Here is an 11,315-nt window from a genome sequence, read left to right on the forward strand (position 1 = left end):
GAGTCGAATACAACCTCCCGGTTCAAAACGCAGTTCTTATCTGCGAGTCGAATACAACCTCCCGGTTCAAAACGCAGTACTTATCTGCGCGAGTCGAATATAACCTCCCGGTTCAAAACGCAGTATTTATCTGCGCGAGTCGAATACAACCTCCCGGTTCAAAACGCAGTTCTTATCTGCGCGAGGCGAATACAATATCCCAGTTTAAAACGCAGGCCTTATCTGCGCGAGTCGAATACAATATCCAAGTTTTAAACGCAGTCCTTATCAGCGCGAATCGAATACAACCTCCCGGTTCAAAACGCAGTCCTTATCTGCGCGAGTCGAATACAATATCCCAGTTTTAAACGCAGTCCTTATCTGCGCGAATCAAATACAACCTCCCGGTTCAAAACGCAGTTCTTATCTGCGCGAGTCGAATACAATATCCGAGTTTAAAACGCAGTCCGTATCTGCGCGAGTCGAATACAATATCCCAGTTTAAAACGCAGTCCGTATCTGCGCGAATCGAATACAACCTCCCGGTTCAAAACGCAGTTCTTATCTGCGCGAGTCGAATACAATATCCCAGTTTTAAACGCAGTCCTTATCTTCGCGAATCAAATACAACCTGCTGGTTCAAAACGCAGTTCTTATCTGCGCGAGTCGAATACAATATCCGAGTTTAAAACGCAGTCCGTATCTGCGCGAGTCGAATACAATATCCCAATTTTAAACGCAGTCCTTATCTGCGCGAATCAAATACAACCTCCCGGTTCAAAACGCAGTTCTTATCTGCGCGAGTCGAATACAATATCCGAGTTTAAAACGCAGTCCGTATCTGCGCGAGTCGAATACAATATCCCAGTTTAAAACGCAGTCCGTATCTGCGCGAATCGAATACAATATCCCAGTTTAAAACGCAGTCCTTATCTGCGCGAGTCGAATACAATATCCCAGTTTTAAACGGAGTCCTTATCTGCGCGAATCGAATACAACCTCCCGGTTCAAAACGCAGTTCTTATCTGCGCGAATCGAATACAAACTCCCGGTTCAAAACGCATAATATATCTGCGCGAGTCGAATACAACCTCCCTGTTCAAAACGCAGATGAAGCATTTTTTATAACTTGTTTATGCATATTTGTAGTATATCTCAATACTTTTTATTATATACATTTTGTTTTCATACTTTATGCAAAATTAAAAATGTAATGATATGAAATGTGAGAAAGACCGTTGAAACACCAGTGAGTTCTGAAAACATGCTACTTTTACATTTTGTATATAACATTTTGTATAATCACTTGATACAACGGGTCAGCCCAGCCTCTGTCGGCTTGTGTGGTTCGTTCCCACTCGGACTTCCAGTCGTCTGTCACTATGACCTATTATGGAGTTCGTTCGTTTTCACGGCCATATCTTGCCAATCCTTTTACACTATGACACTGGTTTACAAGAAACAATTCCAACAGTTATAAGATATACAAGCCTTTAAGGCAAACATAATTCGGCATGCGCCTGCATGCAGGCTATACCATAAGTGACAGTATAAGTCAGTGATGGTGAAAACAAGTTGTTATATTATTATGTTGCTGGGTTGTTTTTTCACATCTCAGATTACTATTGCCACCTATGGACAATACCAGTTCGAACAAAAATCAAAGCACTTTGGAAATGTGAAAATGTATATTTGTAAAGAAAACAACGTCGTAAAGAGCCTCGTCGAACATCAGAGCATGTCGGAAACTGTATATTAGTATTTAGGCGGGTAGGCTGCGTCTTGCTGCCCATAGTTGACTGGTGGGGGAGGCGGGTAAATCTGATTTGGACCCGCGGAGTATCCCCCGGGCTGCTGGTAAGCGGGTGTCATCTGACCCTGGGCTTGGTATGGGGGAGGTTGTATAACTAGAAAATAGATATTGCATTTAGTTAAGTTGTCTTTTTATTTTAACTCAATCAATGGCTCAACGGCTGGCCTGATACCGCCTGGGACTGTTATCCTTGGCACGAGCAATTTATTAATGTTGATGTATTTATAAAAATGCTAATACGTGTGGGTGCAGAAATCTTAAAGTGACACTCGTTTTTAAAATCAGTATATACACATGTATAACAAACATAAATTTTGAGCGATAAACCTTTAGCTACTTACTAAATAATGCATTTATGGAAAATATTAATGACTGATTACAAAATTATAACCGTGTATTTGGTAGCTGAAAGTGCACAAATATTAATGACTGGTGAATGCTTCTACACTGATCAACAATCGTTTCATGAGGTGAAAATACATGTACCGTGTATTCTGCACCTTTCTTTCAATTTCAACACGGTATCCTTCATAAGAACCATTTTTTCGATTATTATTCATCGTTTTCGGTAAATTAAAATAATTAAATTACTTGTGGTATTTATAAGGGAGTAAGAGAGCGTTTTTAACTGACGAAATACGACCGGATAGGGTAGAATGCCATTGTAGGTGGCTAGTTTGATTTCATACAAACATACCTGAAACTGTCGCAGTTGTGTTTTGAGGATGGACATTTCTTCGGGATGCATTTTGCTTCTTCTTAAGGAAGAATATAACGACCGCAACAACGACAACAACAGCTACAAAACCTACGACAGCGACGCCATATATCCACGAGTACGGTTCACAACAGTAGTCGTAGATGTCATAATTATCATCACAGCAGCCGTAGGTACAGTACTCGGACCTGGCCAAGCCTGTGTAGCAGGTCTGACCACATAACACATCCTCTGAAAATGCGTCCAGAACACATTGACTGTCTCTGTCTTCACAACAATACAAGTAACACCAAGTGCATTTACAGTATGGAATCTATACTTTAATGCACCAGTCAATAGTAACCACGCCTCCAAAGGTCCGGGGGAATACGGTTTAATAACGGGGATAGCCGGGAAAATGGGCCGTGTTTTTACCATCCCGGTGGCCCAGCAGTGCCGGGTAAAGGCGGTGGTTTTGTATTCGCGCCAAATATAGCAAGGAATGAGCCTAACCTAAGGTCCCATGGGGGCGGGGGCATTTGGCGGGGATCTTACCATCAGTTCGTTCCCGCAGAGCGGGGGTTTTACCCGGGATTGACTTGACCAAAAGTCAAAGTCCCCGCTATTCCCCGGACCTGGAGGGGCCGTGATTACAATTGACTGGTGCATAACTCTTTTATACAGTGGCAAAGTGTTGATAGAAATGGAATCATGGTTATCTGTCTTAAAACCCAATTGTGCGATATTTGAGTATATTCTTAAGTGTCTTGGATGTATTAATATAAACAGTTATATGCCACCATCATATATATATATATGTATAATATATATCTTAAATATATAAATATATACATTCAACATTACTTGTTAATTGTTTAATTTATATAAAATATGCAATGAAACTAAGATCGTTCATCTTTGAAACCATTATTTTAACTTTGATTTTTTTTAACTGACACCATGTAAGTATGCAATTATCATTCGTATTTTTGTGTAATCTCTATTAATTTCTTATACTTACAAATATTCGTAACTTCATACTAAGGAAATGCATTTTACAGAAGTGGATATACAATATTTCCTTAAATAAGATACAGATTTAAGTTTTTGACGATTACTTAATTAAACGTTCATTTAAGAAATATATATATATTTACATTGAACCCACCGATAAACGTTATAAACCACAGACACAATATCCCATATTTCTCCATTTTAAATGACTTTTGTCACACAAAACGTGTTTAAATGAAATTTCGATTTCAAAATACTTTTATCAATATTTGGTGGTGCTGCTATGGAGGTTATTGGTCAAGATTGTACAGCCATTCAGTTATTTATTTGATTTAGTCAACGCTGATCAAGGTAATCGATAATCGATTACTTATTAGTAACGTTTTAGCTGCTCTACTTATGTAACCTTTTCAAATACTTATTACTCGACAACGAAATGCGTCCATAACAATGTCTGAAATCTGAATGGTTTAAATATATAATTATATATCATCTAATATACAACGTTCAACTGTACTAAAATATGTAGTATTTCATAGTGTTTCATTTTGTGTACTGGTTTAATTATTCTACCTTCTTCAGTATATGAGCTTAACTATACTGTATACATATCTTCTGTAAAAGAGGATTTGTTTTTAATAAGAGGTGATTTGTATGAAATTTACTACTTACATACATGTGTATAATATACTAGAGTAATATAAATTCGGAGAGCAGGCGGCCTAGAGGCATTCTCGTGTGAAGTGCCTTTGTCGGAGAGTCATTCTCATATATAGTGCCTGTGTCGGAGAGCAGGCGGTCCAGGGCTATTCCCATGTGAAGTGCCTGTGTCGGAGAGCAGGCGGTCCAGGGCTATTCCCATGTGAAGTGCCTGTGTCGGAGAGCAGGCGGTCCAGGGCTATTCCCATGTGAAGGGCCTGTGTCTGGAAAGCAGGCGGTCAAGGGCTTATAATTATTTCCATGTATAGTGCCTGTGTCAGAGATGCGGAAGATGTCCGGATATACAATCTTAAAGGCTGGATTTGTACACACTACAACTCCAACAAAATGATGTCAGCAATGAGAACTGTTTTTTGTGGAAGTATACTTGATACAGATAATGGCATATAACCACTTAGTTATAGTTAAGAACATCATATACAATACATTCAGAAACAACAATACATACTCATGTTGGTGAACACTCGTTCTCGGAAAGTTCTGCCAAATGTTGATGAACGCTAGTACTCGGGGATTACTGCCCTTTGTTGGTGAACGCTAGTACGCGGGGAGTACTGCCCTTTGCTGGTGAACGCTAGTACGCGGGGAGTACTGCCCTTTGTTGGTGAACGCTCGTATCCAGGGAGTACTGCCCTTTGTTGGTGAACGCTAGTACTCGGGGAGTACTGCCCTTTGTTGGTGAACGCTAGTACGCGGGGAGTACTGCCCTTTGTTGGTGAACGCTAGTACGCGGGGAGTACTGCCCTTTTTTGGTGAACGCTAGTACTCGGGGAGTACTGCCCCTTTTTGGTGAACGCTAGTACTCGGGGAGTACTGCCATTTGTTGGTGAACGCTAGTACTCGGGGAGTACTGCCCTTTGTTGATGAACGCTAGTACCCAGGGAGTACTGCCCTTTGTTGGTGATAGCTAGTACTCGGGGTTTTCTGCCCCTTTGTTGGTTTACGCTGGTACCCAGGTAACACTGCCCTTTGTTGGTGAACGCTCATACCCAGGGAGTACTGCCCCATGTTTGTGTACGCTTATACCCAGAGAGTACTGCCCCATCTTTGTGTACGCTCATACCCAGGGAGTACTGCCCTTTGTTGGTGTTCGCTCGTACCCAGGGAGTACTGCCCTTTGTTGGTGTACGCTCGTACTCTGGGTTTTATGCCCCTTTGTTGGTGTACGCTGGTACCCAGGTAGTACTGCCCTTTGTTGGTGTAGGCTCGTACTCGGGGGTTTCTGCCCCATGTTTGTGTTCGCTCGTACCCAGGGAGTACTGCCCTTTGTTGGTGTACGCTCGTACTCGGGGGTTTCTGCCCCATGTTGGTTCGCTCGTACCCAGGGAGTACTGCCCTTTGTTGGTGTACGCTCGTACTCTGGGTTTTCTGCGCCATGTTGGTTCGCTCGTACCCAGGGAGTACTGCCCTTTGTTGGTGTACGCTCGTACTCTGGGTTTTCTGCGCCATGTTGGTTCGCTCGTACCCAGGGAGTACTGCCCTTTGTTGGTGTACGCTCGTACTCTGGGTTTTCTGCGCCATGTTGGTTCGCTCGTACCCAGGGAGTACTGCCCTTTGTTGGTGTACGCTCGTACTCTGGGTTTTCTGCGCCATGTTGGTTCGCTCGTACCCAGGGAGTACTGCCCTTTGTTGGTGTACGCTCGTACTCTGGGTTTTCTGCGCCATGTTGGTTCGCTCGTACCCAGGGAGTACTGCCCTTTGTTGGTGTACGCTCGTACTCTGGGTTTTCTGCGCCATGTTGGTTCGCTCGTACCCAGGGAGTACTGCCCTTTGTTGATGTACGCTCGTACTCTGGGTTTTCTGCGCCATGTTGGTTCGCTCGTACCCAGGGAGTACTGCCCTTTGTTGGTGTACGCTCGTACTCTGGGTTTTCTGCGCCATGTTGGTTCGCTCGTACCCAGGGAGTACTGCCCTTTGTTGGTGTACTCGGGGTTTTCTGCGCCATGTTGGTTCGCTCGTACCCAGGGAGTACTTAGCTAAACTGTACTTTAGTTAAAATAACTTTAGTTTTTGACAATATGACAAAAAATAAAGATTATACTATATGTTTGGCTGAACAACCAGTTTTTAAAACACTCAATTATTTCGTACTTCAAATTTACCCCTTGTTTCATTGGCGCACACGGTAACATGCAATGTGATAAATATTTAGTCGGACTATTTTGTTTCACTAAAGCCATTTTTATTTATTATTTTTGAAGTCTGATATAATTAAAAAAAAGTAATCCAAATTACAAAGATTTAAGTGTTGAATTTATTAAACACAAATAATTTCATTCACAAAGATAAATTATACCCAAATCAGACCGATATACATACCCTTTTCCCCTTTGAAGTTTGTCGTGAAAAAAAATATCACGATAGAAGTAAAAGAACTTTCAGCAATTGTTTTTCTCATTGTTGAATAAAAATGAATGTTAAATCAACATTTCCGCCTCGATTACTAAATAATAACATTACAAAGTTGATTCATAAACTCAACGCAAACAGAGTTTATAAACATGAGGAAATTATAAATACAGTGTTCACCTGGAGCTACTACTATGCAACTTGAGAAACAGAAATAAGTGAAACATGTGTAACTATTAAAAGGACAAAAAATTATGAAACTAAAATCGTAGGGTTTTGTCTACATTGGAGGAGTACCATCAAAGTTTTGCTCTTTGACTAATGAACTTTATCTTTTATTATATTAAAAGTTTATTTCAATACTTACAAGAAATCATGAGCTCACTACAGCAAATCTCAATCCATTATTATTTTTTTACAGCGGTGCGCCCGCCTTGCAAGAATTATAATGCTGGGTCATTTTGTCTAAAAGCTATCTCCCCTAGCAAAATTTGTCCAAAGCATTCATGAAAAACTAATAGCAGGAATAGATGACCGGGTGAAGTTGGGAACAGCATAAGAATTATAACTCGTGGTCTCAATGGAGAAGAGTTATCCCACCTTTGAATTTGATGATTGTGTCCTAAGTCTGAATTGCAATACACTAGGAAGTAATTTGACGAATATAATTGAAACTTGAAACACTGATATTAAGCAATGTGGCGCGCGCAGTGCCGGAATCGTTGAACGCTGACAGATATCCCTCATTTCATTCAGACAACATAACTAGGAAACTAATGAAACAAACATTTTCAGTGAAAAGATATCCCCCGCCAACGATGGCTTGTTTGTGCTTGATGGCTTGTTTGTGCTTGAAGTTAAAAAAATCTCAGAAAGAATAAGATAAGCACATTGGTTTATCCCTTTCCGAGCCAAATTATAAAATATCGACCGGGACTACTTTATGATAAAATTTTTTAACGAAATAAATCAGAGGGATGATTAAATAAAACTGTCTTTTCCGAAACTGCTTACTCGGAAACATCAATCATTGCAAAATAGTACTCAATAGTTGAGATAAAAATGCAGCCGTAGAAATTCACCGAAGAAGTTCATTGCAGGATGTTGATTCATATGACATTCAAGTTTCATTAAATTCTAGCAGCTAGTTACTGAGAAATGGCTGCAAACAATGATTTTTTTAATAAATCAAGGGCAATAACTCTAAGGAAAATTGACCAATCCAAAAGAAAAATAGACATGCATCATCACAGTATGTTGGCTCTCATTTATTCCAAGTGTCATGTAATTCTACCAGCTAGTTGCATAGAAAAGGCTGCAAACATGGATCTTTTAATAAATCAAGGGCAAATAATTCATATAGAAATTACACAATTCAAAATATAAATAAACAGGCATCATCGCAGTATGTTGGTTCATATTTATTTCAAGTTTCAAGAATTTCTACCAACCAGTTACTGAGAAATGGCTGTAAATGAGAGTTTTTCAAAAAAATCAAGGGCAATAACTCCAAGTACAATTGACCTATCCAAAAAAAATGAAAAGGCATCATCCCAGTATAGTAATTCATATTTATTTTAAGTTTCATGAAATTCTGCCAGCTAGTGACTGAGAAATGGCTGTGAATGTGCATTTTTCAAAAAATCAAGGGCAATAACTCCAATGACAATTGACCAATCAATTTTTTTTTGGACGGGAATCATTCCAGTATAGTGGTTCATATTCATTTTAAGTTTCATGAAATTCTACCGGCTAGTTACTGAGAAAACTCAGGTGACGGACGGACGGAAGGAAGGAAGGACGGACGGACGGAAGGACGGACGGACAACGCCATTTCAATACCCCCCTCCCTATTTCATAGGCGGGGGATAATAAAATACAATTTTACTGAGCATTTTGCTTACGGCCGTCAGTGGTGTTTTGTTACCCACGTACCTTCTTAAGTAGAATTAATGCATTTTTCCACCGGGCTCATTATAGGGGGAAAACTTGTCCACCAAAGGGTGTGACCACAAGTGGGAGAAAAACAATCCATCCGGATTGAACTGTGTAGTTTTGGGATATATTAATGGCAATTTTAGAGCCCCTGGTGGAAAACCGTGATTATTTATATAATTTTATAATATATTTATTATTCTGCTCCAAAGAGATGAAATCCGGACTCCGAGCCCAGGAGCCGGGAAGAGGAACAAAGTTCACGTGCAACTGTCGCCCACGTTGAACAAAAGCCCGACACGTTACATCCCTACTTAAAAAGACGATGCCGCAATATATGGCAAGTAATTATCTAGTTTTGGGAGCCAACCATTTGTGGCACGGTTGAACACATTAATTAACAGTTTAAACAATTCCGATTATTAGTGACCAAGCTTCACATATGGAGGATAAACAGATTAAACTTAACTAAACCCTTACGTCAGTCGAACATAAAACTAGGACTAGGTTACAACTACTGTATGTATTGCGTGTTCTTTCGTTTAAAAGGGACCAAACATGGTTTGTTTAAGTGTCATTTTTGGCAAGAAATGTATTGCATTTGACTATTTCTGGCAATTAAATTAAATGCATTTATCTTGTCCGGTTGATCAAAATATGTTATTTCCTGGTTTTCACAACTTTCGCCTATTTTTTAAAAAAAATGAGTCGTCTGCAATCTTACGAGCACTGAAAATGTCCAAATTTGGTGAAAAATTGACTGCGAAAACTTGAAATGTGTGCAAAGATGTGTAGAACTACCCCCATTTGATGCTTAGAATGCCATTAGAGTCCAGGTTCAGTTGAAAACCCTCAAAGAATGGCATTTTGGGCCAAAACGCCTTAGAAAATACAGACGCAAAGGCACTTGGGTGACAGGCAGTGAAACTGGAAAACCTGACACAAACTATCAGATTGAGCTATTTTTTGGTGTATTTATGTATGAAGGAATAATCGAAAGTGTTTTTCATAACAAATGCAGGGACGGGTTTAGTTATAGGTATGACGTCACCATTGTGCCATATGTTCTTCCGTTGTGTGGAAAATTCTCAATAAAAATATGTTCTTATGATTGATAGATATGTTTTCACATGCTCAATACACTGTAAATCAAAAATATTATTATTCCTAAAACTTTTATACCTTAAGTATCTATTCTTGCTTGATTTATCATTCAGAGTAGAGATTAAAGCATAAACTGCCGCACTATAGTTGAAAGGTCATTTTGGAAAAAACTGTTATGGCGGACTGTGCAATTTTTAGGGTTTGTTTTTCAAGTGGAGAGATTTTTCTTAGGAATAACTTGATCCCCCCTTTTTATTGGCTTAAAAGGTGATTTAAAGCTTGTACTTTAAGAATATATATGTTTATCATAGTATGCATTCGCTCGAAATGCCTTTAAATGTTGTCTAAAATTAATCATTTCACATTGAATTACATTCGGAGCTCTTCGGCCATTTTTTTCAAAAACAACCTCGGATGTATGCTGGTACATCAGTTGAAGTAGTTCGTATCTTTTTAAATGCTATCGTTAATTAATTTTAGTGTTTTAGAGTTGTATAAATTGATCCAAGTTTAATTTGATTACCAGTGAAGTGTATTATTGCAAACATAATTAAGATTTTCAAGAGTAAAGACATAAAGTTTAACTGCTAAATAAAATTACTACGCGATCTACTTGCAGCGGACTTAAACATACCTCTTTTTGAGTATGTAAACCGTCCAAATACATCCGAGGTTGTTTTTGAAAACAATGGCCGAGGAGTTCCGAATGATTGAATTATAGAGGAAATGACAATGGTGGTGTGTAACCTAAAACGCTGCCATTGGTGTTGTGAAGCGCCTACGAGCTGTTATTATTTTCAGACGTCGATGGTCGTGGGTTTTCAAGTTGAAACGCTAAATGGAAAATAGAACAATAACATTTTATTTTTATTTAAATTCTGATTGTCGTAAAAAATCACGTCTAACATCAATTTAATCAAACTGACAGTGTTTGGATACATGATTACATAAATCCATAAATATTAGTTAAAATAACAAAATTCCAACAATTAAAATTCGACAAACACAAACATAAGTGAATGCTATACTAAGAAACAAAAGAAGCAAGTGCAGTGAACCATATTGCACTAAACAGCAATATACAGTATAGCCAGGCTGCCTGTGAATAAAACAATATATGTTGTATCAACTCATGAATGATGTAATTCATATACTGTAGAAATTAATCAAATCAGAAACGAAGGTTGTAAAATAATTTTTTAATGTGTTTGAGTATTAAATGGAAAAAGATGAAATAGATTAATAATTAAATTAACCATTAAACGTAACAAAAATTACTGTATAATACCACGGACCTATATTTAAACCATAGGTCCGTGATAATACTATCACAATCAAGTTCGAATTTTGTACGGCAATCTTAGCATATTTGTTTTCCTTTCGCATGCATAAATTTCACAGTTGTGAAAGACATTAGTTTAAACATATTTATTTTACAACGATTGTGAAACAAGTTATTACAACATTATATTAATCACTCTCGTTGGCCCGATTTTACGCGAGAGTGTGGTATTGTGCTGTGGGCCGGAACCCGGAGAAAATTTAACCCTCTTGTCCGCCTTGGTGACAACGAACCAAACTCACATTCGCCCGAGCCGGGAATCGAACCCGGGTCGCCTAGGTGAGGCTAACCGGACAAGAAAGACATTGAATCGCTACTGAACTTCTTTGGAAGCCGTGATGCACCGGCCTGTTTGTTAACTG

At 39.0% G+C, this 11,315-nt stretch overlaps 1 protein-coding gene across 1 annotated transcript; it reads right to left on the reverse strand.

The window, feature by feature from the left end:
• Window positions 1-1,223: 1,223 nt before the first annotated feature.
• On the reverse strand, window positions 1,224-3,733 carry LOC128230016 (cysteine and tyrosine-rich protein 1-like). Its single transcript, XM_052941995.1, has 3 exons — window positions 3,658-3,733; window positions 2,490-2,741; window positions 1,224-1,886 (listed from the first exon to the last, which is right to left on the reverse strand). Exons 1-3 carry the CDS (start codon window positions 3,701-3,703, stop codon window positions 1,735-1,737), a joined length of 450 nt encoding a protein of 149 aa, XP_052797955.1. The 5' UTR covers window positions 3,704-3,733; the 3' UTR covers window positions 1,224-1,734.
• Between the last annotated feature and the right edge of the window lie 7,582 nt (window positions 3,734-11,315).

This window comes from Mya arenaria, chromosome 4, assembly GCF_026914265.1.
Source record: "Mya arenaria isolate MELC-2E11 chromosome 4, ASM2691426v1".
Classification (NCBI taxonomy): domain Eukaryota; kingdom Metazoa; phylum Mollusca; class Bivalvia; order Myida; family Myidae; genus Mya; species Mya arenaria.

Bases quoted from the DNA above. Each gene is read 5' to 3' on its own strand.
- LOC128230016 (XM_052941995.1), bottom strand. From the start codon at position 3,703: ATGGAGAAATATGGGATATTGTGTCTGTGGTTTATAACGTTTATCG. The intron at 2,742-3,657 runs GTGGGTTCAATG...ACGCATTTTCAG, and splicing joins GTGGTTTATAACGTTTATCG to AGGATGTGTTATGTGGTCAG. The intron at 1,887-2,489 runs GTATGTTTGTAT...TCTATTTTCTAG, and splicing joins CACAACTGCGACAGTTTCAG to TTATACAACCTCCCCCATAC.